At 44.8% G+C, this 24,455-nt stretch overlaps 1 protein-coding gene across 1 annotated transcript; it reads left to right on the top strand.

Annotated features, from left to right (window-relative positions):
* The first annotated feature begins 4,199 nt into the window (after positions 1-4,199).
* LOC123800829 (signal-regulatory protein beta-1-like) lies at positions 4,200-22,780 on the top strand. The gene is made up of 5 exons (XM_087853709.1): positions 4,200-4,316; positions 13,909-14,262; positions 16,768-17,088; positions 17,675-18,004; positions 22,689-22,780. The coding sequence occupies exons 1-5, from the start codon at positions 4,247-4,249 to the stop codon at positions 22,778-22,780; spliced, it is 1,167 nt and encodes a 388-aa protein (XP_087709835.1). The 5' UTR covers positions 4,200-4,246.
* The last annotated feature ends 1,675 nt before the right edge of the window (positions 22,781-24,455 follow it).

The following is a 24,455-nucleotide window of genomic DNA, read 5'->3' as shown; positions in this document are numbered from 1 at the left end:
TTGGTTCTGAAATATATAAAAAATCCTTGGTCCTACCATCCCATCTTTGCAAAATATTAATAATAATTTTGCCCTTATGCTCTTCTGTTTCTTTTAAAAAAACTATCCTCAATTTGGAGTTTATCATTCTTAAATTTGATTTTATAACTTAATAATGTATTATAAATCCTTAACCAATTTATATTTTATATAAATGCTGTTGTCCTGTATACAGCGTTCTGGAACTTTTATTTTGTATGCTCAACACAGTGCATGGTATTTGCTCATGCTGATATACATAGTTCAATTTTATCAGTTTTCCACAGTTCTACAGCTTTCCATTATAAGCATATCCTACAACTTAAGTATTTTTCTCAGGATGGTAGGAAAGCTCTATCTGCTGTTTGGGTAATACAGCTTTGCAATGAGCACTTTTCTCTGTTTCCTTGGGCACACGTGGTAGACTCCTTCTAGCTCCTCTGCCATGGTCCACAGAGCAGGAGTGTAGTATCATTTGGGAGCTTTTGTAATATGAAAAAAAAAAAGCCTTTAATTTTTCATGAAGTTTTGCTCTTTCCATATACCTTTGACCTAGCTTTATTTTTCTGAGCTCTGTGTGTGTGTGTGTGTGTGTGTGTGTGTGTGTGTGTGTGTGTGTTATAAATGGTAGGGATCTTATATTTTTTCTCCCATTGGGAAGAATTATCAAGTTCCCACTGATCTGGACAGCCGCCTTTGCCATATAGCAAACCACTCCATTAATGTGTGATTCTTTTTATGGGGTCTTATTGCCACGTAGCTACTTGTCTGTCAAAACTACCCTATCCTGTAAGTCACGGGGATGAGAGTACAGCACAGGGGACTACAGTCAACAGAATTGGAATCACGTTGTATGGTGACAAAGGGTGATTACACCTACTGTGGTCTGAGTACTGCAGAATGCATATAATTTTTAAATTACTATGTTGTGGACGTAAAACTAATATAGCACCGTATGTCAACTTTAATAATAAATTTTTTTTTATTTTAAAGCATGAAAAAAAAAAAAAAGAAATAGACCCATACATAATATGTATTTGGCCAAGTGATTTGTGAAAAAGTTCCCAGAGTAATTCAATGTGGAAAGGATCGGATTCTCAACAAATGGTGTTGAAACAATTACATACTCATATGTAAAAGAAGAAGAAGAAGAAGCAGAACCAAAACGAGAAGAAGAATCTTGACTGTTTCCTTATAACATACACGAAGTTGAATATTGTCTTAAAATAATGTTAGCTTATAGCAATATTATTGAACATTTTACACCAAAATATCAAAAAAAATTGTATGATCAGATGGATCACAGACCTAAATTTAGGACCTTAAGCTGTAAAGCTTCTAGAAGAGACCATAGGAAAAAAACAAAATAAAATCTTTATATTCTTTGGTTCATAGAGACTTTTTATTTTTTATTATTATTAATTTTTTATTTTTTATTAACATATACTGTATTATTAGTTTCAGAGGCAGGATTTAGTGATTCATCAGTTGCATATAACACCCGATGCTGATTATATCAAGGGCCTTCCTTAATGCCCATCACCCAGTTACCCCATCCCCCCACCCACCTCCCCTCCAGCAACCCTCAGTTTGTTTCCTATAGTTTAGAGTCTCCCTCTCTGTTTTCATCCTATTTTATTTTTTCTTCCCTTTCCCTATGTTCATCTGTTTTAGTTCTTAAATTCCACATATGAGAATCATATTTTTTATGTGCATAGAAGATTTTACCAGAACTCCATTGAAGAACATATACCAGCAGCAACGAGAGTTTTGCTGATGCAAAATGTATTTGTTTTTTTAAACTGCTCTGTCTTAATTAGAACAGCTTTATAATAAGTTTCGATACCTCTTTTGGGCTAAACTTCCCACCTCGGACCTGTTGCTCAAAACTGCTATGGCTCTCCTTGGCCCAGATGCATTTTAGAATCACTTTGTCAACTTTCATTAAAAACCCTTTTACAATTATAATTTGACTGCATTGGTTATATATTCATGTGGGTGAATGGACATCTTTCCGATATGAGTTTTGACACTCACAGATATGAGATGTTTTAGGTTTTCTTTCTTTCTTTTTCTTTTTTTTTTTTTTTTTTAGATTTTATTTATTTGTCAGAGAGAGAGAGAGAACAGAAGGTAGAGGGAGAAGCAGGCTCCCCGCTGAGCAGGGAGCCCAATGCAGGACTCGATCCCCAGACCCCAGGATCATGACCTGAGCCGAAGGCAGACACTTAACCAACGGAGCCACCCAGGCGTCCCTTGGGTTTTCTTTGATGACTTTCAGCTCACCAGTTCACAGGGCTTTTGGGTCCCATGATAGTCTCATACATCCCTACTGAGAGCTATCTTTCATACTTTCTAGTTTATGGAATCTTTAAATACTATTATTACTGTTTGCCGTGGGTTTGGGACTGCTGTATATGAATGTAATTGAGTTTTGAACATCACTCTTACTCCAGCAAGCTTATCCCACTCGGACTAGTGCTCATCGCATGGACATTCTCTTCTGCGTAACTCTTACAACATCAATCGACTCACCTACGTTAGTTTTTACCCACATTAAAGCTACACATGCACCAGCTTCAATGGGCAAAGAGTTCTATACCTTCTGTATATGAAAACTGGAGTCTCCCGACCTCCCACTATTTTCCACCTCCCAGAGGCAACCATTTGCCACACTTAATTGATTTTTAACTGCATCCTCTAAATGTTCCAGCCAGATCTCATCTAGCATCTTATACTATCACTTCTTGAACACGTCCATAGGCATTATTCACTGACTTCTCCTTCCGGATGGTGGGGATACAACGCTCTGTCACTCCAGACCCCACACTACGTGTGCACACTTCTACCCCACCACCTTAATATTTTCATTTTAACTAATGTCATAGTCAGTGTCCACATTACAATGACAAGGACATTGTGTTTTCTAGCTCAATCTGTAACATTCCCAGCTTTTGTTTGCGTCCATCTGCTGGCGTGTAGTTTGGGTAACCACCACCATACTCAGGGTACAGAACAGTATCACGGCCGCAGAGCTTCCCTTGTGCTCGCCTCTTGTAGCGACAGCCGGCCCCGCACCCAAACCGCTGGCCCATGCCGATCTGTTCTCTACAACTTCGAGAATGTTGTGCAAGTGGAGTCACGCGGTATGACACATTCTGAGATTGATTTTGTTCACTCCACATAAGGCCTTTGGAAACTGACAAGCTGTGCACATGTAGGTAAGTTACTCCTTTTCCTTACTGAGTAGTATTTCCCGGTACGAATGCACCACAATTTGTTCAACCATTCACCTATCACTGGGCATTTTGGGTGCTTCCAGGGTGTTGGCACAGCAAAGAGAGCTCATTTACACATTCACACCCAGGTTTTTGTGAGGCTGTAGCCTTCATTACACTCAGATGAATGTCTGGGAGTGTGATTTTGGGGACATAGAACCCACTTCCTCTCCTGAAAGAATGGAGGAAATGATGCTTTTTGTTGGAGACAAGCACATAAACAACTTCTTTTTTTTAAGATTTTATTTCTTTTTTAAGTAATCTCTACACTGAATTTGGGGCTTGAACCCACAACCCTGATCTAAAGAGTCGCACAATCCACTGACTGAGCCAGCCAGGCACCCCAGACACATACTACTTCTGAGGTCCACGCTGCACTGTGCATTGGGGCAAAGTTTTACCCTTTCCATCAATAAAGGGTTAGAAAAGGGAGTCATTTCTGGAGCAGACCTCATTCAGTCCCAAGGTTTTGCAGGCCCTGGCGTACCTGTTCTTTCTTCCAGCTGAGTAGCTCTTGGTGGAGGCTGGTGCAGAATGAGGCCACAAGCCAGCCACCCCCGAGTATCCTGGGCTCAGGAGTTTGGGACACAGCCCCCAACTGCACATCCTTCTTGGCCTGGGCCTTCCAAGTGGAGAATCACCATGAACCTCCAGATGGGGGAAGGGACCCAGAGCAGAGAGCAGAGGCCCCCAGTGGGCAGGAAGCATCATTCCTGCTGGGTATGTCCACTCTCTGAAACCTAGGAAGAGACCCTCCCCGCCATGAGGCCTTCTCTGCCTGACTTCTGTTTCACAATCCTGAAGCAGATTACTGCCTCACAGCCATGTCACTGCATCATAGACGCTTCCTCTTCTATCACAGGAGGGGCGGGCTGTTCCTCCCCCACAGAACAGACGCCCATCTCCCCAGCACACACATCTGCACAGAGCAGGGTCCTCAGGCCTCCACAATGTCGGCTGCTGCCTCCGGACCCCGCCCTCATCCTTACCTGCTGCTGGCTCTGCTGTTGGGACTCACAGGTGAGCATTGCCTTGGGGGGGACTCCCCATTCCCTGCCTCCTCACCCTCTCCCTGCCCCTGGACATAAACACAGGTGTGCTACCCAGACTTGCCACAGAAGGCCAAGGACAGGGTCTCATCTGAGAGCATGAAATCAGGGATCTGAGCATTTCCTCTATGAATCCGTCACCTGCAGCTGGTTACCAGGGGTGTCCAAACAGACAATGTTCCGATTAGTAACAACGACAACTTTATGCGAATTAATTAATCTAATCCTCACAACACCCGCCTATTAGCTATGACTGGACTCCTGATTGCAGATGGGGAAACTGAGGCAGAGAGTGCACCCAGCCTAGAGTCACTTACCTAAGTCAATGGAGCAGCTGGGATTCATGTCCAGGCCACTCAGCTCCACAGTTCACCCTGTTAACCCTGTTATGCTGCTTGGCTCCTCCGTGGAGGCTAATTGCAGAAACATCAGAAAACACAGAGAGGCAAACAGAAGAAGAGCCATCACTAATCACACTCCGAGGTCGCCAGGACTCCACTTGTGCTGGCTGTACTCCCAAACTCTTGTTAATGATGGTTCCCATGTGCCAAATTTTTTACTGAACTTTAACATGTATTATAATTTCATTTAATCCTCAAAACTATTTGTATACTAGCATGCCAAGCCACACTTTATATAGACTTGTGAATGCACTTGTGTGTGTGTGTGTGTGTATGCATATGAGTGGGCGTGAGGAAGGGTACACACCCCAGGCATGCACACACGCGATCATTGAAAATGATTTTCATATTGTTCTCTTCACATCAGGTCCCGTCTACCCGAGATGCACACTGAACAGATATCTGATTCCCTGTCTCTCAGCTACTCACCCTCTTTTTTAATTCTCTAAACTTATTGCTCACCCCCCACCACGCTCTTAAGACAAGCCAACTTCTCTCTTGGTAAAATGAGTAGAGCTTTGTGCATTACTACCCTGGAGATCCCCCTCCATGCTGGGTCGGGATGGGGAGGGCAGAAGGGGATCAAAGATGTGGCGACTCCTGCCTGTACGATCTGCATCTATAATTCCATCCACACTTGTATACCCTGATCCCAGTATCTAGTACCAGCTGACCCCTCCATACCTCGGGAAATCTCATAAGTAGTAACTTGCCAATTCCTTCAACACTCGCCACGTCCCACACACACCCGGACATGCCTACCTCTGTATAGATGAGACAAAGTAGTTGCCCTTAGGGAAGTTATATCAGAGTGGAGGAAAGGACAGGAAACAGTGGGCATAATAAATCAGAACATAACATAGAACACAGAAAGGGATGAGTGTTAAGAAAAAAACATGACAGCACAGCCAGATACGACGATGAGAGAACTTCCAGGGTAGGACGCATTTAAACCTTCAGGGAAGGCATCCCTGGAAATGGAGATTTGAGCAAAGACTGTAAGAAAGTGGGAGAGTGAGCCATGTGATTTTCTGGGGGAAGAGCCTTCTTGAACAGCATGGGAACAGCATGAGAGCAGAATTCTCCTGCTCTGTTCTAGTATTTGGACTTTTCTAAAAAAATAGATTTTATTTGTTTGAGACAACAAGAGAGAGGACAAGTGGGAGGGGGAGGGGGAGGGGCAGAGGGAGAAGCAGACTCCCCACTGAGCAGGGAGACTGACATGGGACTTGATCCCAGGACCCTGAGATCATGACCTGAGCTGAAGGCAGATGCTTAACCGACTGAGCCACCCAGGTGCCCCCAAGGATTTGGGCTTTTACTCTGAGTGAAATGGTTGCCCTTGCAAGGTTTTGAAGACAGAAGTCACATGATGTGACATGAATTTTAAATTATTCTAGCGTTTGGTTGAGAATAGACGACCACAGGGCATAAACAGAAGCAACCGGAGCCTCAAGAGCTCACTGCCTTCATGCAAACAGCGAAAAGCACTTTTAACCAAGATAGCAGCCAGGAGAGAAAGGGGAAAGAGGTCAGATTGTGGGTGCATGCAGAGGGGAGCCAACAGGATTTCCCAATGCATAGGATTGGGGTGGGAAAGAAAGGCTCCATGACAGACTACAGACTCGGACTCCGGACTCCGGGGAAACAATCTGAGGGTTTCAGAGGGGAGGCAGGTGGGGGGATGGGGTAGCCCGGTGGTGGGTATTAAGGAGGGCACGTATTGCATGGAGCACTGGGTGTTATAAGCCATAATGAATCATGGAACTCTACATCAAAAACTCATGATGTACTGTATGGTGACTAACATAACATATACAATTTTTTTTAAAAGGCTCTAAGGGCTTGGGACCAGAGCATCTGGGAGAATAAGAGATGTACAAGGATGTATGGGAAACTGGGGAGTTCAGTTTGAGACATGTTAACTGTGAGAGGTTTTGTTTTATTTTGTTTTGTTTTGAGAGATTTCTATTTACGAAAAATGTTGAGTGGCTGGTTGTACACAAAAATTGGAGTTTAGCGGCAAGGCCTGGGCCAGAGATGAACTATGAGAATTACAGATACACACATGGCAGAGTTTTCATCTTTCCCTGGCTCCTCTTTTTTTTTTCCCCCCCTGGCTCCTCTTGACCCTCTAATCCCTGTTCCCTCTTCCATCCCATATTCCCTCCATGTCTCCCTCCAAGATGCATTCCTATTTCTTCCCATTATTGTCTTAGCAGTTCAGCTTCCCAACCCCAATCTTCTCCAGACACACACCGAAGTTCCTGATGTTCTTGGCACACACAAGCCCTGCCCGTAACAGCACGTGCCCTCCTTAAGAGGCATGTTTTGTTGCAAATACTGCTATGTGCATGGGTTTTCCCAGCTCACACACTGCAAGAATGAACCACAGATTTTCTCCCCAAGAGGCAGCTAAGAGAAATAGAAAAGAACCCTGAGCCCATGTGTGCTGCACCAGCAGTCTGCTCCTCTGATTTATATCCCTGCCTGGTTTGTAGGACACTTCAAGTAAGAAGGAATGATTCTGTATTTCTCGGTGTCTCCAGGGACTGGCTAGTCACTGAGGCAGGGAAATCCAACTGCAAAGTCTTGCACCTGTGGTTAAATGATATCCTGAAGGTAACTCGTGTCCCTTCAATGCATAACTCATGTCCAGACATAGAACCACCCACAATTCTTTTCAGAACACAAGTCTGGAGCCTCCTGGTACCCTTACTTGGTTACTCCCGTGGTTCTATCTTCCCATTCAAGGACAGGTTTCTCAAATCTCCCAGCCCCTGGAACAATACATTTTCTCTTTTCCCTCGATCCATTTAGTCCAATCAAAGGCTCTACATGGGGCCATTACCTTCTTTGAGTACATAATTCTTACTGTGCTAAAATATACGTAACATAAAATCAATCATTTCTAAGGATACAATACAGTGGCCTTAAGTACATTCACAATGTTGTGAAACCAACACCACCGTACATTTCAGGGACGTTTTTGACATCCTAAGCAGACACTCTGCACCCATTAAATAAGAATTCCCCATTCCTTCTTCCCCCATGGCCACTGGTAATCTCTATTCCAGTTTTTTTTTTAAGATTTTATTTCTTTATTTGAGAGAGAAAGAGCATGAGCAGGGGGGACAGGCAAAGGGAGAGGGATAAGCAGTTTCCCCCCTGAGCAGAGAGCCCAACGTGGGGCTCAATCCCAGGACCCTGGGATCATGACCTGAGTGGAAGGCAGATGCTTAACCAACCGAGCCAGCCAGGCTCCCTATTCTACTTTGTTCTATCTGTGAATTTGTCTCTTCTAGCTACTTCATGTAAGTGAAATCACATATCCGCCCTTTTGTATCTGGATTATTTCGCTTAGGATTTTTTTTTTAGTTTCATTCACATTATAGAACATATCAGATTGTCATGGCTTATTAAGGCTGAATAATATTCCATTGCATATATCATACATACAACATTTGTTTATCCATTCATCTATTGATAGAAATGATTTTTTTTTCTGTTACCTTTCGGTTATCATGAATAATGCTGCTATGAACACTGATGTACAATTATCTCAGTACCTTCCTCCAATTTGAGGGGTATTTACCTAAGAATAGAATTGTTGAGTCATATGGCAAATTATACATAATTAAACTTTAAAGAAAATACCACTGTTTCCACAGTGGCTGCATCATTTTATATTCTTACCAACAATGTCCAAGAACTTCAATTTATCCACAACTTACTCAACACTTATTTTCTGATTTTTTTGTATTGTATTTCGTTTCGTTTTGTTTTGTTTTTGATAAAAGCCATTCTAAGGGATGAAGGGGTATCTCGTTGTGATTTTGATTTTCATTTTTTTCTTTTTTTTAAAGATTTTATTTATTTATTCGACAGAGATAGAGACAGCCAGCGAGAGAGGGAACACAAGCAGGGGGAGTGGGAGAGGAAGAAGCACGCTCATAGCGGAGGAGCCTGATGTGGGGCTCGATCCCATAACGCTGGGATCACGCCCTGAGCTGAAGGCAGACGCTTAACCGCTGTGCCACCCAGGCGCCCCTGATTTTCATTTTTCTAATAACTACTGATGTTCAACATCTTTTCATGTACTTTTCTCACTATTTGAATATTTTCTTTGGACAAATGTCTATTCTAGTCCTTGGTCCATTTTTTAACCCAGCTTTTTGTTATTTTCTTGTTGAATTGTAGGAGTTCTTTATATATGCTGTTAATAATCCTTTCTGAGAGATATGCTTTGCAAATATTTTCTCCCATTCTATGAGTTGTCTTTTCACTTTTGGTATTGCCCTCTGCTGCACAGAAGTCTTTAATTTTGATGAAGTCCAATTTCTATATTTTTTTTATTTTGTTATGTGTGCTCTCGGTGTGACGTCCAAGAAATCATTGCCCAATCCAATATCATGAGCTTTGCCTACAGTTTTTTTTTTTCTCAGAATTTTATAGTTTGACTTTGACATTTAGGTCCCTTCATCCAATCTGAGTTCATTTTTCTATATAGAGTGAGAGTTCAACTTCATTCTTTGCATGTAGATATCCGGTTTTCCCAGCATCTTATGTTGAAAAGACTGTTCTTCCCCCCCATTGAAAGGTGTTAGCACTTTTGTTGAAAATCCTTTGACCTTATATGTGAGGCTTTATTGCTAGGCTCTCTATTCTCTTGCTCTATATCTCTGTTCTATTGTCAGTACCACAGTACTCTAAGTATTATACTTGGTAGTAGGTTTTCAAATCAAGAAGTGTGAACTCTCCAACTATGTTCTTTCCAAGATTATTTGGTGATTTGGGGTTTGCATATGAATTTTTAAATGGGCTTTTCTATTTCTTTTTTTTTTTTTAAGATTTTATTTATTTATTTGACAGAGAGAGACAGCCAGCAAGACAGGGAACACAAGTGGGGGGAGTGGGAGAGGAAGAAGCAGGCTCCCAGCAGAGGAGCCTGATGCGGGGCTCGATCTCAGAGCGCCAGGATCATGCCCTGAGCCGAAGGCAAACGCTTAATGACTGAGTCACCCGACGCCCCGGCTTTTCTATTTCTTAAAAAAAAAAAAATGCCCTGGGGATTTTGGAAGTGCTTGCATTGAATTTCTAGATCACTTTAGGTAGTATTGACAACTCAACAATATGAAATCTTCCAATCCATGAATGGGGGATGTTTTCCCATTTATTTATGTCTTCTTTCATTTCTTTCAGCAATGTTTTGCACTTTCCAGCGTACAAGTCTTTCATTTCCATGGAAAATTTACTCCTATGTATTTTATACTTTTTTATGTTAGTGTAAGTGGAATTCTTTGCTGAATTTCCTTTTTGAGCTATTCATCACAACTGTGTAGAAATGCACCTGATTTTTTGGGCGCCTGGGTGGCACAGCGGTTAAATAAATAAATAAATGTCAAATAAATAAATAAAATCTTTAAAAAAAAAAAAAGAAAAGAAATGCACCTGATTTTGACTGTTGAATTTGTAGAACATAAATTAACTGAATTTATAACTAACTCCAACAGTTTACGTTTATGTATGAAATCTTTAGGATTGCTACCCATGAAATCATGTCATGTGCAAAGAGAGGTAGTTTTACTTATTCCTTTGCAATGTGAGTGCTATTTATGTATTGTTTCTTGACTAATTGCATTTTCTAGAATTTCCAGTATTGCGGTGAATAGAAGTGGTGGAAGTGGACTTCCTTGCCTTATTCCTGATCTTAGAGAAAAAACTCTCAAACTTTCATCATCAAGGATGATGTTAGCTATAGGTTTTTCGTATATGACTTTCTCATTTTGTGTAAGTTTCCATCTATTCCTAGTTTAATGATTGTTTTTATCATGAAAAACATTGACTTTTGTCAAGTGACTTTTCTACATCAAATTAGATGATCTTGGTAATTTTTTTCTTCATTCTATAAATGTGGCCTATTACACTGCCTGATTTTCATATGGTGAATCATTCTTGCATTCCAGGAAGAAATCCCCTTGGTCGTTGTGTATAATTCTTTTAATACGCTGTGGAGTTTGCTTGGCTGATGTTTTGTTGAGCATTGTTGCATCAGTATTCAGACAAGATACTGGTGTGTAGCTTTCTTGTAGTGTCTTTGTTGGCTTTGGTATCAGAATAATGCTGCCCTAGGATGAGTCTCAGAATGACTCAAAATGACTCAGGAGTCTTCCGTACTCTTTAATTTTTTGGAATTGTTTGAAGAGGATTAGTGTTAGTTTTTCTTTGAAAGTTTGGAAGGAGGGGCGCCTGGGTGGCTCAGTCGTTAAGTGTCTGCCTTCAGCTCAGATCATGATCCCAGGGTCCTGGGATCAAGCCCCACATTGGGCTCCCTGCTCAGTGGGGAGCCTGCTTCTCCCTCTCCCTCTCCTGCTCCCCCAGCTTGTGCTCTTTTGCTGTCTCTCTGTCAAATAAATCGTAAAAAAAAAAAAAAAAAAAAAAAAGTTTGGAAAGATAGTACCTGGGTGGCTCAGTTGGCATCCGACTCTTGATTTTGGCTGATCTTAGGGTTGTGGGATAGAACCCCAAGTCAGGCTCCATGCTCAGCGCAGAGTTGGCTTGTCCCTCTTCCTCTGCTTTCCCCCCCACTCTCTCTCCCTCCCTCTCTCTCTCTGTCTCGGTCTCTCTCTCTCTAAAACAAATAAATGAAATCTTTAGGAAAAAAAAAAGTTTTAAGAATTCACCAGTGAAGCTACATGGTCCTGGACTTTCCTTTGTTGGGAAATTTCTGATTATTGATTCAATTACCTTACTAGTGATATTCTATTCAGATTTTCTATGTCTTCCTGATTCAGTCTTGGTAAATTGTGTGTGTCTAGAAATTTGTCCATTTAATCTAGGTTATTCAATTTATTGGTGTGTAATTGTTTGAGGTACACTTTTAGAATCCCCTTTATTGCTATAAAATGGTTAGTAATATCTTTCTCTTATTTCGGATTTTAATCAAGTCTCTCTCTCTCTTTTTTTTCTGTTAGTCAGTTTAGCTAAAGTTTTGTCAACTATATTGCTGTTGTTGCTGTTGTTTTTGAAGAACTACTCTTGGGCTTTTTTATTTTCTCCCTTGTTTTTCTATTAACATTTTCTTTTATTTTTTTAATTATTATGTTATGTTAGTCACCATACAGTACATCATTAGTTTTTGATGTAGTGTTCCGTGATTCATTGTTTATTAACATTTTATTTAACTCTATACTAGTCCTTTTTATTTCCTTCATTCTGCTAGCTTTGAGATTGGGGTTTATTTTTCTCTTCTTTTTCTGATTTCTTAATGTGTATAGTTATTAATACATTTGTGACCTTTCTTTAATGTAGGCATTACAGCTATAAATTTAACTCTAGCACTGCTTTCACTCCAGGTTGTAGATCTGGGCATGTTGTGTTTCCATTTTCATTCATGTCAAGGTGTTCTCTAATTTCCCCTGTGATTCTTTCTTGGCCCTTTTGATTTTTTAAGAGTGTGTTGTTTTATATCAATATATTTGAGAACATTCGATTTCTTCTTCTGTTATTGATTTCTAGTTTAATTTCACAAGCTCCTTCACTAGTTCACTTCTTCAATATTTCTTCTTCCAGATTCCAGTAAGTTGCCTGCTCAATCAGCCTCTGTGACGATGGCCCATACAAAGGGTTTGTTTGTTTGTTTATTTGTTTGTTTGTTTGTTTGTTTTACAGCGACTGGTTTCTGTAACAGTCCAGGGAGACATGTGGTCGACAGAACAATGCCCCCCCCAAAGGGGTCCATATCCTAATACCCAGAACCTGTGAACAGTTTTCTTTTATATAGCAAAAGACATTTTGTGAAAATGGTTAACTTAAGTCTCTTGATCTGAGGAGATTATCCTAGATTATCAAAGTGGTCTCAATATAGTCACAAGAATCCTTATAAGAAGGAGCAAGAAAGTCAAAGTTTGTTGCAACATGGACGGGACTGGAGGAGATAATGCTAAGCAAAATAAGTCAAGCAGAGAAAGACAATTATCATATGGTTTCACTCATTTATGGAACATAAGAAGTAGGAAGATCGGTAGGAGAAGAAAGGGAAGAAGAAAGGGGGGTAAACAGAAGGGGGAATGAACCATGAGAGACTATGGACTCTGGGAAACAAACTGCGGGCTTCAGAGGGGAGGGGGGTGGGGGAATGGGATAGGCTGGTGATGGGTAGTAAGGAGGGCACGTATTGCATGGAGCACTGGGTGTTATACGCAAGTAATGAATCCTGGAACTTTACATCAAAAACTAGGGATGTACTGTATGGCACATCTAACATCTAACATAATATAATTAAAAATATTAATAAAAAAAGAAAAGAATAAGTGACAATAGAGGTGAGAATTTGGAGTGATACAAAGATGCAAACCATGAGAAAAGGAATGTCAGTAGTTTCTAGAATTTGGAAAGGCAAGGAACAGACCTCCAGAAGAAATGCAGCTTGGCTGACCCTTAGTCTTAGCACAGTGACAGCAACTTTGGACTCCTGATCCAGAATTATAAAATAGTACATTTATGCAGTTTTCAGGCACTACATTTTAAAAGATTTGTTACAGCAGCATTTAGAAACTGATACAATGTGATTGCAATATGGGGGGAAAAGAATCCTAGAGATTTGAAACAATGTTTTACTTCTCATTTCAACTACCTTTTCATGTGTCGGAAGCTCCGTTAGCTCCGTCATCACCATCACTCACGTGTCCAGACTGATCAGCAGACCCAGCACGTGCACATGCGTGTGGAAGAAGGAATTGACCCACAGAGGTTCTTGAAATTAAATGCACAGCCCAGAAAACACGTCCTCCCTTCAGCTCACACACAGTGGTCTAAAGAAGTCTCAGGGTCCCCCTGAATGCAAGGGTCTAGAGAGTGCAACATGAGGCCAGAAAGTGGACAACCAGAAACACTGGGTGAAACACGACACTTCAAAGAGGCTGAGGCACTCACACCTGCTGTGTGACACATCACGGAGTCTCTCTGTGTCTCGGTTTCCTCATTGGTGATGGGGTCTCACGTTACAGGCTCGTGGGGAGGGCTGCATGGCGCATACATGCGACGTGCTGAGCTCCAGGCCTGCTCACGGTGCGCTCTCCGTCAATGAGCTGTTGTGGATAAACACTTGAGGGGACGTACAGGATCATGTCAGGAGCAATAAATGCCGCTGTTTCCCTCCAGGTGCGGCAGGCGAGCAGGAGCTGCAGGTGGTCCAGCCTGACAAGTCAGTGTCTGTCGCAACCGGACAGACAGCCACTCTGCACTGCACCCTGACCTCCATGCTCCCCATTGGGCCGGTTGTGTGGTTCCGGGGAGCAGGGCCAGCCCGGGAGTTAATCTTCAGTTTCAGAGGAGGCCACTTCCCCCGAGTAACAAATATTTCAGACGCCAGAAGGAGAAACAACACAGACTTTTCCATCCGCATCAGTAACATCACCCCAGCCGACACGGGAACCTACTACTGTGTGAAGTTCCAGAAAGGGTTCCCTGATGTAGAGATTAGGTCTGGACCAGGCACCCAGGTCACTGTGAGTGGTGAGTATGATGTGGGCCTCTGCTGTCCCTTGGTTGTGACAATCGGTCAATAAGAATGCCCTCCATTGTCTGACAGCTTGGAATCAGGTGTTGTGGTGGTGGGTGTCCCTGACTTCAGCCCCTTCCACAGATCAGGGAAGTTGAGGCTTGGAGAGGTCATGCTATTTGCTCAAGGCTCCATGGCTGTAAAACGGTGGGAAAATCTAGAACTCCTGTCTGCAGACTCCATTGCTCTTGCCTTTTCCAGTCCTGACCAGCCCTCTGGTCCAGGGATGAGAGACTGAAGTCTGAGTGGCTTTCCCAGTCTTAAGGCCAGACCTCACCCTTGCCTCCTGAGAACACTGTCTTCCATGTGGCCAGTCCTCTCTTGACTCAGCACTTACTGAGCACCTGCTGTATGCAGGCTTTGTTTCAGATGCTGTGGAGCAGCAGGGAACAAAACAGGCAAAGTCTCCTCTCTCGTGAAGCTGACATCCCCTTCCCTTGCCATGTAGGAATACACTTAGGGCAGGGAGGTGGGACAAGGTCTTTCTTTCTTTCAGCTTCAGAAAAATCACAGTGGGAAGAGGCATAGGCTCACTGTTTACTCTGACAACCCAGGCAGGAGAAGATGCCAGAAGTTGGGCATTTGTTGTGGGTCCATCCAGAAAAGCTTCATGCAATTCAGGCCTGACTCATGTAATAGCGACTGAGTCTCCCCACAGCGCCTGGACATAGGCATGAAGGTGGCTTTATCCTGATTGTGCAGATATTACAGAAGTTCCCGTGGTGCTTCCCTTGCCTGGAGCCACAGCTGGTACGTGGCCTCCTAGGAGACCGCTCCTTCCTCTTCCCCAAGCTGCCTACCCAGGTGATGCCCTGGATGGGAATGGACAGAGACGGAGGGGCCGGGGCAGGGAGCAGGCCAGACCCTGCGTCTTCATTGTGGCAGGCGCTCCTCTTACCAGAGGTAGCAAGGAGGAGCCGCCGCTGCCCTTTTACAGATGAGGACACTGAGGCTCAGGGGACCTGACCTAAGCAGGCAGAGGAGCCAAGATGACCCCAAGCCTCTGGACTTACAGCCCCGCTCCCTGCATACTCACTGCGCTGGTCAAAATGGAGAAAGTGCTGACTTTCTCCTTGAAAATCTTGTATTGTTCTCTTTTTCAGCAGTAAGCATTTTAAAAAGTTATGAGAGAAGGTGGTGCTGTTTTGCACCCCCAGATCTGACAGATACACAGTCATCTCATGAAGTGTTGAGCCTGCTCCTGGAGAACATGGCTGCACACATAAGAGCATCAAGAGTCTTTCCCTTCTGTGCAATGTTCTCCTTCACTGAGCAGCCTGGGGCAATGACCTGGACAGAGCAGAGGGGCCCCCGCAAGCCCAGCAACACGGGGCACCCCATTCCTGGCTCTGCAGACTGAGGATGCTGGGGAGGCACTTCCTGGATTGTGTCTCGGCTCCGTGAACCAGAGTTCATATTCTAGACTCAGCTGTTGGGACCCCGCATCTTCCCTCTGTTGCTACAGGGCCAGCAGGTCTGGGCAACCAGAGGGACTCCTCCCCCTAACTGCTTGCAGTGGAGAATCTCTGAGGGAGAAGGAGGGCGGTGGTCACTGTCGGGCTGGAGAAAGTGGGACCGTTGCTGTGTTGTGGATGAAACAGCTGGAGGCCACAAAAGTCCCTCTAGGATACAATGAGGGGTGAGGAACAGCCCCTTTGTAACTGGACCAGAGGAGGTCGGCTCCTTGGCGAGGTGTAGACAGAGACTACCCAGGGGGAGTTCCCTCACAACGTTGTCTTTATTTGTACAGATAAAGAGATCTCGGGGAATAATTTCCAAAGCGTGATCCCAAACAGGGGCAAGCAAGCTCCATTTATGAGGGCTTTGGATGAATATTCAGAGGGAGATCTTAACATTATAATGAGACTGAGGTTACTGTCAACCACATTCTGAGTTATCCCCTCCTTTCCATGTGCATTTTCAGTGATAAATGCCAAGCAGAACTGCTTGTATTCCCTCACTCACCCCTCACTGTGACCCCAGGAAGGAGACATGCCCATTTCACACAGGAGGAGCCACACTGTGCCACGGCCACGCCCCCTGTGGGCTGGCCAGCCTCGTTCTGGCTTCCATGGGGGTCCCGCTCAGCCCCTGCTTCCCCTGCACGGACTGCTGCACACGCTCTCTGACCTCGGTGAGGTTGGCAGGGAGGCGGCTAGGATGGTTGATGCCAAGAGTCACACCCATCAGAAATGTCATTCCTGTGTTCCGATTGGTGGGAAGTCACCTGGCAGAGAAGAGAAGGGGGACCTTGAACTCAGGTCTGGAACTGCCCCTGGGCCCTGTCCCCGACTCAGAGTTCAGCTCTGGAACCTGGGGTCCTCTTCTGTGCGATGAGGAGATGACACCGCCCTCCCCACACTATCAGAAAGGCCGAGGTTTCTCCACAGTGTCACACACGTATCCTTACTGTTGATGACCACAGTCATGCTTACTGATCACAAATGCTCCTCTTGTAGCCAAACCCTCTCCCCCCGTGGTGTCGGGCCCCGCGGCCAGGGCCTCGCCTGAGCAGACAGTGAGCTTCACCTGCGAGTCCCACGGCTTCTCCCCCAGAAACATCACCCTGAGATGGTTCAAAAACGGGAATGAGCTCGCAGCCTCCCAGACCACCGTGGACGCAGAGGGAAAAGGCACTTCCTACAACATCTCCAGCACGACCAGGCTGGCGCTGGCCCCAGGGGACGTTCGCTCCCAGGTCATCTGCGAGGTGACCCACGTGACCCTGCAGGGGGGCCCTCCTCTCCGTGGGACTGCCAACTTGTCTGCGGTCCTCCGAGGTAGATGTCCCTCACCCCAGCTCAAGCCCAGGTCTGGCCCCCAAGTCTCCGGGCCTGCCCCTCCCCCACTCTGCCCCAGGCCTTCCACTGCCCGGGGTTGACATCTGACAGACCCTCCCAGTCACCCCACACCTAGATGCACCGTCATCCCCTACTGTTTTCATGGCAGCTGCAGGGTGAACACCTACCGTGTGCCAGCACTGTGCTGGGTGGTTCATTTACTTTACCATAGTAATTCCAATTATTGAGCACCTGCTGTAATCCAAGCCACCATGTGCTTGGTGATGTCATTTATTTTGCTACAGTTATTCTATTCCGAATGCATGCCATGGACTGAGTACCTTGATTTCACTCATTCTTAGCCTAATAGGAGCTACCAGTCCTTGAGCACCTACTGTGTGCTGGGCACTGTGCTTAGGGATTTCATTCATATGCAAAGACTACCCTCAGTGTTTGTGCACCAGCTGCATACCTAGCACTGTTTTGGGTGATTCCCTTGCTGTGTGGTGGGAGCTAGGTTCTCGAGCCCCTCCACTGTGATCTGTCTGTTCCATAAAGTTAGGGCTTCTGCTCTGTGCTGTTTCAGTTCCGCCCACCTTGGTGGTTTCCCAGCAATGCACTGCAGAAGACCAGGTGAAGGTCACTTGCCACGCAAAGAAGTTCTACCCCCAGCACCTGCAGCTGATGTGGTTGGAGAATGGAAACATGTCCCGAACAGAAACAGCCTCAAGCATCATGGAGAACAAGGATGGGACCTTTAACTGGATGAGCTGGCTCCTGGTGAATTTATCTGCCCACACAGAGGAGATGGTGCTCACCTGCAAGGTGAAGCATGATGGCCAGCGGGTGGTCACCAAAAGCCATATACTGGAGACCTCTGCCCACCAAAAAGACCAGTGCACAGGTGGAAACTCTGGTGAGGCTTGTGCCACATGATCTGGCATTTAAATTTTATCTTTTCTTTTTTTTATGTGGAAAGTAGTAATTCACGCTTATAACAGAATAATCCAGAAGTCTAAAGATATAAACTAGAATTTTCTAATTTCTAGAAGTTTCTAATTTCCCTTCTCCCAAAACCTACACTCCAACATGATCATGGTAAGATTCGGTATTTATATTTATAGATCTTTTCACATAAATATGCATTAGAGAGAGAAAGAAGCAAGCAAGCAAGCAAGAAAGAAAGAAAGAAAGAAAGAAAGGGAAAGAAAGAAAGAAAAGGAGGGAGATAATCTTGTTGTTAGGGTCCTGTCTCTGGCTTCTTCACCTGACAGTGATTACGTCACCATGCCAGACCAGCCAACCCCTCTTCTTGTTCTTTCTCACCTGGGTGTGGTCTTTATCCCTTGTAGATCTTTTCATCATCCTCCCAGCAAATATCTCTTAAAACTAGAAGTATGCAGAAGTTGCATCAATGTGTCCACTAACGACTTAGTCATGGATGCACATCCAGTTGCAAATGGAGTCCATAATTCTGTGGTCATGTGATTAATGACATTGATTTTTCTACAAAACCAATATAATTACACACTTCATAAAATTAACAATAATTCCCTCATATCATCTAAAATGGAATATATATTCAGATTTCCCAAAACTTCTACTATAACTTTATTTTGTGCACCTAACTTCATTTTAATTAATCTGTAAATGCTTGAAAGAATTTTCCTGTGAAACACCTGGGCCTCCACAATTCTTTTGTTGATTTGAAAAGAATCTGAATAGCTGGGGCTACTCAAATTCTTCATTTCATATTGGATGCTCATGGCAAGCTGTGCTTTTGAGGAATTTGGTCCATTTTCTCTAAGTTGTCAAATTTCTGCCCATAGAGCTGCTCATACTATTACCTTGTTATCCTTGATGTCTGTAGGGTCTGTAGTGATATCCCGTTTCGTTCTTCATAATGGAAATGTGTCATTTCTCATAGTGTTTGTTGTCAGAAATACTAAAATTATTTCAATTTTATCCATCTTTTCAAAGAATCCACTTTTGTTTTGGCAATTTTCTCCGGTTTCTTTTTTCTATTTTATTGCCTTTTCTCCTCTTTTTCCCCCCTTCTGCTTGATTTCTGTTTATTTTGCTCCTCCACATTTTTTGAAATGAGAACTAAGATTATTGATACTAGATTTTTCTCTGTTTGAATGACACACCTGGGCCTCCATCTGTGCCTGGGAACACAGGAGTATGGAGTCAGGCTTCCTGGTGCTGTGTTCTTCCTCCAGTTCACAAGCACCTAGCCCACCTGGCTTCCTCTTCCATGTTTCAGAGTCCTCCTATGCTTGGACCTTATGTGATTTCCAGGGATCAGGGTCATACTGAATTAGGAGAGCAGAGAGAGATGAGTCCACACCATCTCATCTGGATCACCTAGGGTTTGGTTTTTAGTCTTTGGTCTTGCACTAGGACTCAAACTATGGCTATTACTTCTGGTGCTTCCAGTGTGCCTGTACTAGTAAGCTTGCTAGTGCCTTAAGGCTGAAAATGGGTATTAGGGTTGTCTGGGTTGGAAGGCTGGAGCCAAGAGTAAGATGTCTATGTGATAACTGCTGTACCAGGATGCCACCTGCCCTGGACATCCCAAGACTCCAGCCACTGCCATCCTGGGTCCAATGGGTGTGGTTTAATAATGTACATCTTTTTGTTCATGTTTATGGTATTGAGGTATTTCACAATACTTCTAGCTTAATGGACCTCCCTTCTCTCAGTATAGCATAACTCGGTATGTTACTGAGGCTTGGGGCTGGTTGATTGGTTGGACAGTGGGAAAGAGGTTCAGAGTCCTCTGATCTTCCTGGTTCTTCTTTCAGGACCCGAAGTTTGCCTCCCCCATTTTTCCTTCTTCTCTTCACCAATTTTGAAACAGCACCTCTTCCTTCTTTTTTTACATTTTCCCCTGAAGTTATGCATTTTAAATTGTGCCTGACCCTTTTATTCACATCTGTCCTTTCAAAATGTCCATGCCTCCCTGTATGAGGTTTTTATTGCTGCTGTAATAATTAGCACACACTTAATAGCTTAAAACAACACACATTCATTATCTCCAATTTCTAGAGGCCGAAAGTCTAAAATAGGGTGGCAGGACAACGTTCCTTCTGGGGGCTCTGGTGGAGAGTCTGTGTCCTTGCTGTTCCAATTCCTAGAAGGAACCCCACTCCTCTGCCAAGGCCCCTGCATGCACTGACCTCTGCTGCAGTCATCACACCTTTTGCTCCCACTCTCCTGCTCCCTCCCTCACTTGTAAGGGTCTCTATGATTAAGTTGGCTCCAATTCCCATAGTCCAAGATAATGACCTGCTCAAGACCCTAGCTAATTACCATGCAGTTGCTCTTGAAGTGTAAGATACCATATTCACAGACCTGGGGGTTCTGGGTCAACCCTCTTAGGTCAGGCATACTTTGAAATCCCTTCCTATGATCTGTGTCCTGACCACAGGACACATTTCCAATATTTTCTAATTTAAGCTGGATTTAATATTGCTGGTGAGATTTCCAAATAGTTCTCAGGCTCCTTGGCTACCTGCCCTTGTCTGTTTCTCCTACCCTTTCCTGTGGCGGACGAAGGTGGGAGGGCAATGACATAGAAAATTGTGCATTTGAATTTCATGATTTTTCTCTTTTGTCTCCCAGAGACTTTGCAGTTTGGGCATTGCTCTTCAAGGACTACTGAGAGCCAGTGTTCCATAGAATATGCTGTATTTTTATTGTTTTTTTCCTTTGGGTTGAGAGGCCGTTTTTGGAGATGAGTAGCTAAGCTGTTGCCTTGTCCTCACCAACCAACTAGCACCTGTGGGCTTTGAATGCCTTGGCTCCAGTGTCCCAATCCCACACCTCAGTATCTATCTCCCATATTTCCCATCACAACCCTATTTTGGCAGAAAAGATGCCCTGTAGCTAAGAATTCAAACCTCTCTGTAGAGCTGATGCTCTGATGATTATATTGGACACAAATATGTCCTCAGGCTTTTTCTGCCCTTCGCTCTAGGAGGTAACAGTCTACAATGTTGCCTGGAAGTCCTCTGACATTCACAAAGAGCTTTTCATGTGTGATCAATTGGTCTTCACACTGTATTGTCTTTCTGTGAAGGACTGATGCCCATCAATAGCCACCCAACCTGTAGTTCTTATAATGATCAACTCATTACCAAAATGTCAGGGTAGTCCCCTCCTCTGCTTACACCAGCCCAGGTCACCACAGTGAGGTTTCAGCAATGACAGTAGCAGAGCAAACTGGCGCCCACCCTGCTCTACCTTTCCTCAGGGCTAGGGACTTCTTGCCCAGCCTGCTGATAGAAACCCATGTCCAACTGTGCCCATTACAGCTGGCAATCCAGATCCCTCCCAGACAAACTCTACGTGTCAGCTGACCTGGGAAGCAGACTCTAAGATGATATGAGAAGAGAGAAAGCTCACTGTGGAGTGCTGTCAGTCCATGTTTGTGAGAAAGGGAAGGAGGCAGGACTGGCAAAGGTATTTTAAAGATATTAAAAACAATGCAGCACAGCAAGACTCAGCCTCAGACAGAGAGCTGGCACGCTGGATGCTCTTTTGAGTGTATTAAATGCAGCAGAGGGGATAAGCCTCTGTATCCCCCACTTCCTCCAGCCCTCTGCTGCAGGCTGCCTTCTAGAAGTAGGTGCAAACATGGGCAATACAGCTCTTTCAACTGAGAAAAAGTCCAGAGGGCCACCCAGCAGAGACTTACCATCCTCTAATACGCCAGGGGCAAATATGGTGAGCTCTCTGCTCCTTACTTTAAAATTATTCCATATATGTCAAAAACTATTTCAATTTCTTTACATAAATATAAAAATAAAAATGAGTCATTGTGAAAAGGCAAAAATTCTGAAGCTGTGCTTCCAGATACAACCTCTATGCCCAACAGAAAGATGTCAGCTGATATAGGCAGTGGGGTCCAGGTGGGCTGGATGGTATGTGCAGCCCCTTCCAAGCATTAGACCCCACTTCCTTGACTCCCCAGGGTGTTGTCGAGCAACCAGGTCTCCTGAAATCAGGACAACCTGAGGCTCCCCTGAGGATCTGAGAATCTCATAGAGTCTTTGGGCCTGTGCGTGGAGCTAAGCAAGGCAGTCTTGCACCTCATTCACCAGGACATCTGTCTTCACACCACTCATGGACAGGCTGACATTCATTCCTACGACCCTGAGAGTTTGGAATTGTCCTGGTCCAGAGACAAGGTCTCAGAGTCATCCTTCAGGACAGCACTGAGGGATTTCTCTGGGTCTGAACCACCTCATCTTTTGATCCTCTGTAAACTCTGAGCCTCTTCCCTCATCAGAAAGAGGATATACGACCTGTCCCATTGGATATGAGGACCTTCAGTAACCAAACCTACACATTATTGAGTGCTCATTCGCCCCACCTCTTCCCTCAAAAGGACACCTGGCAGTAAGAAAGGGGTGAGTGAGATGAACTTCTTACCCCAAATTCTGCCTTGAGCCTGATCACAGGGGAGGATATTGATGACCTCCAGAGCATTAATAAGCTTGAGTCACCTCGGATGGAGTAAATCGAGGCCCCTGGGAATAGAACCTAGGTGCCCCCTCTGATGGTGCCTCCAATCCCTTCATTTCCAGACCCAGAGCTGTCTACTCTACTCCTGGTGGCTCTCACCCTGGGCCCAAAGCTGCTGCTGCTCATCGCTGTCTCTGTCACCTATGCCCACAGGAAGTGAGCGCCTGACTGTAAGTTGTGGGAAAGGGATGGCACGCAAAGTTCAGTCCCAGAAGGAGCCAGGTCAGGAAGATGGGCAGCCCACAGGTCACACAGGGTCAACACCCACCTGGAGTAAAGAGCAGGTGACACACCTATCTCCACACCCTCAGGAATCTCGGGATCCCTCTGAGAAGTTCCCAACTCCCAAGAAGTATGTGGGGGGCTGTAGAAAGTGGGTGGAGTCAAAGGCTGTCAAGGGATGTGCACAGAGTCCTAGGGCTTCTGGGAAGGAAGTGGGTAGAGGGGCTGAAGGAGAGGCAGCTGGGTGAGAGGAACCATTGGAGACCATCTCTAAATTATTTGAGCACTGGGGCTCATTCGGGCACAAGGAGTCCACATCTAGGAGAATGCTGACAGGGGCTAGATGGCTGTTCTGAGGACAGCTCCTGCCTGGCCCTCTGTGGGACAGACAGAGGGAATGGGGAAGGGGCATCAGGATCTAGGGAGGGAGGCTGAGGTGGCAGAGTCCTATGTCAGGGCTGCCGGTCCTCTCACAACAGGTGTCCCAGGAAGAAAATAACATGGAGGACATAGAAGACACATGGGGAACATTTCTGGAATGATGAGAAGACAATTAACTGTGAACATGGGTCCCACAGCACCTTCCTTCCTCCCCTGCTACAATCTACCTTCAGACTCTGCTGCCTGCTTCCTTCCCTGAGGGACCCGGCCTAACAGAAGGAACAACTAGAAGCATCCACAACTCTACCCCAAATGCCTTGCTTCCCCCAGAGACCCACCTGCCCACAGTTCCTGCTGCTCCTTCTCAGGGTCCTTGATGCCCCCAGAGCTGGGTCTTCATACATGGTCCTTAGCAGGGGCCATGGGAACTTGCTCTGGGGACTAACACATGAATATCTGCCTGGAATGTTAGAAACAAGTCACATCTACACATCCCAGGTATCTCTCATCCATCTCCTGGGGACCATGGCCATGAACTACACTCTCATGTCCATGCTCTCAGGAGTTATTCCCGCCAAGCCCCAGCCTCCCCAGCCTTGGTGAGATTCTCCATTGGGTCTTAAATACAAATGAATCCCATGCTGGTTTGCAGAAGGGAAATGATTCTCCTTCCTCTTTGCCTACATGCTGTACTCCTCAATCCCAGAGACAAGATTCCCTCCTCCCTGTGATGGGAACACTAGCTCTTGCATCACCTTCATCCTTCCGGACCCCACAGCTCATGTACTCAAGCTGGCAGTCCAGAAGCCTGGAGCCAGCCTTGATTTTCTTACTTTATATCCCACGTTCAATTCTGCCTTCAGAATGCTGTGCCCAGTGTTGGGATGGTAAACGTGAAACAGTCCACTCTCAGAGAGGAAAAGAAGCCTGATTTGTGGTGCTTGTGGACTTCTGTGGTGTCGATACTTCCATCGTGACCAATTACAAACTAACTGTGTTTAACAGCTAGCTTGCAAAATTCCTGCAAAGCTCTGAGGAGTGAGTGCAAGCCTCCTGCCACTCCCCAGTGAGCTCCACCCAGAATCTGCACACTGCTCACTCCCAGGGCTGCTCCCTGGTCTCAGCCACCAGCATCCCTTCCTGGACCATTGCTTTGACTCTAACAGGCTCTCCAGTTTCAGCCATAGTGATTCCACGGAAATGGAAGTCAAACTGTATCTCTCCTCTGTTTC

The sequence above is a fragment of the Ursus americanus genome, chromosome 22, assembly GCF_024610735.1.
Source record: "Ursus americanus isolate L20-20 chromosome 22, mUrsAme1.1.p, whole genome shotgun sequence".
NCBI classification, from domain to species: Eukaryota; Metazoa; Chordata; class Mammalia; order Carnivora; family Ursidae; genus Ursus; species Ursus americanus.
Note: the sequence above shows the minus strand (reverse complement) of the source record. Positions and strands in the feature narration are given on the sequence as shown.

What these genes read in the sequence shown, in the direction of transcription:
- LOC123800829 (XM_087853709.1), top strand. Translation starts at nt 4,247, where the DNA reads ATGTCGGCTGCTGCCTCCGGACCCCGCCCTCATCCTTACCTGCTGCTG. An exon ending in CACCCAGGTCACTGTGAGTG is followed by an intron (nt 14,263 to 16,767) that starts GTGAGTATGATG and finishes CTCCTCTTGTAG; the next exon opens with CCAAACCCTCTCCCCCCGTG. An exon ending in CTTGTCTGCGGTCCTCCGAG is followed by an intron (nt 17,089 to 17,674) that starts GTAGATGTCCCT and finishes GTGCTGTTTCAG; the next exon opens with TTCCGCCCACCTTGGTGGTT.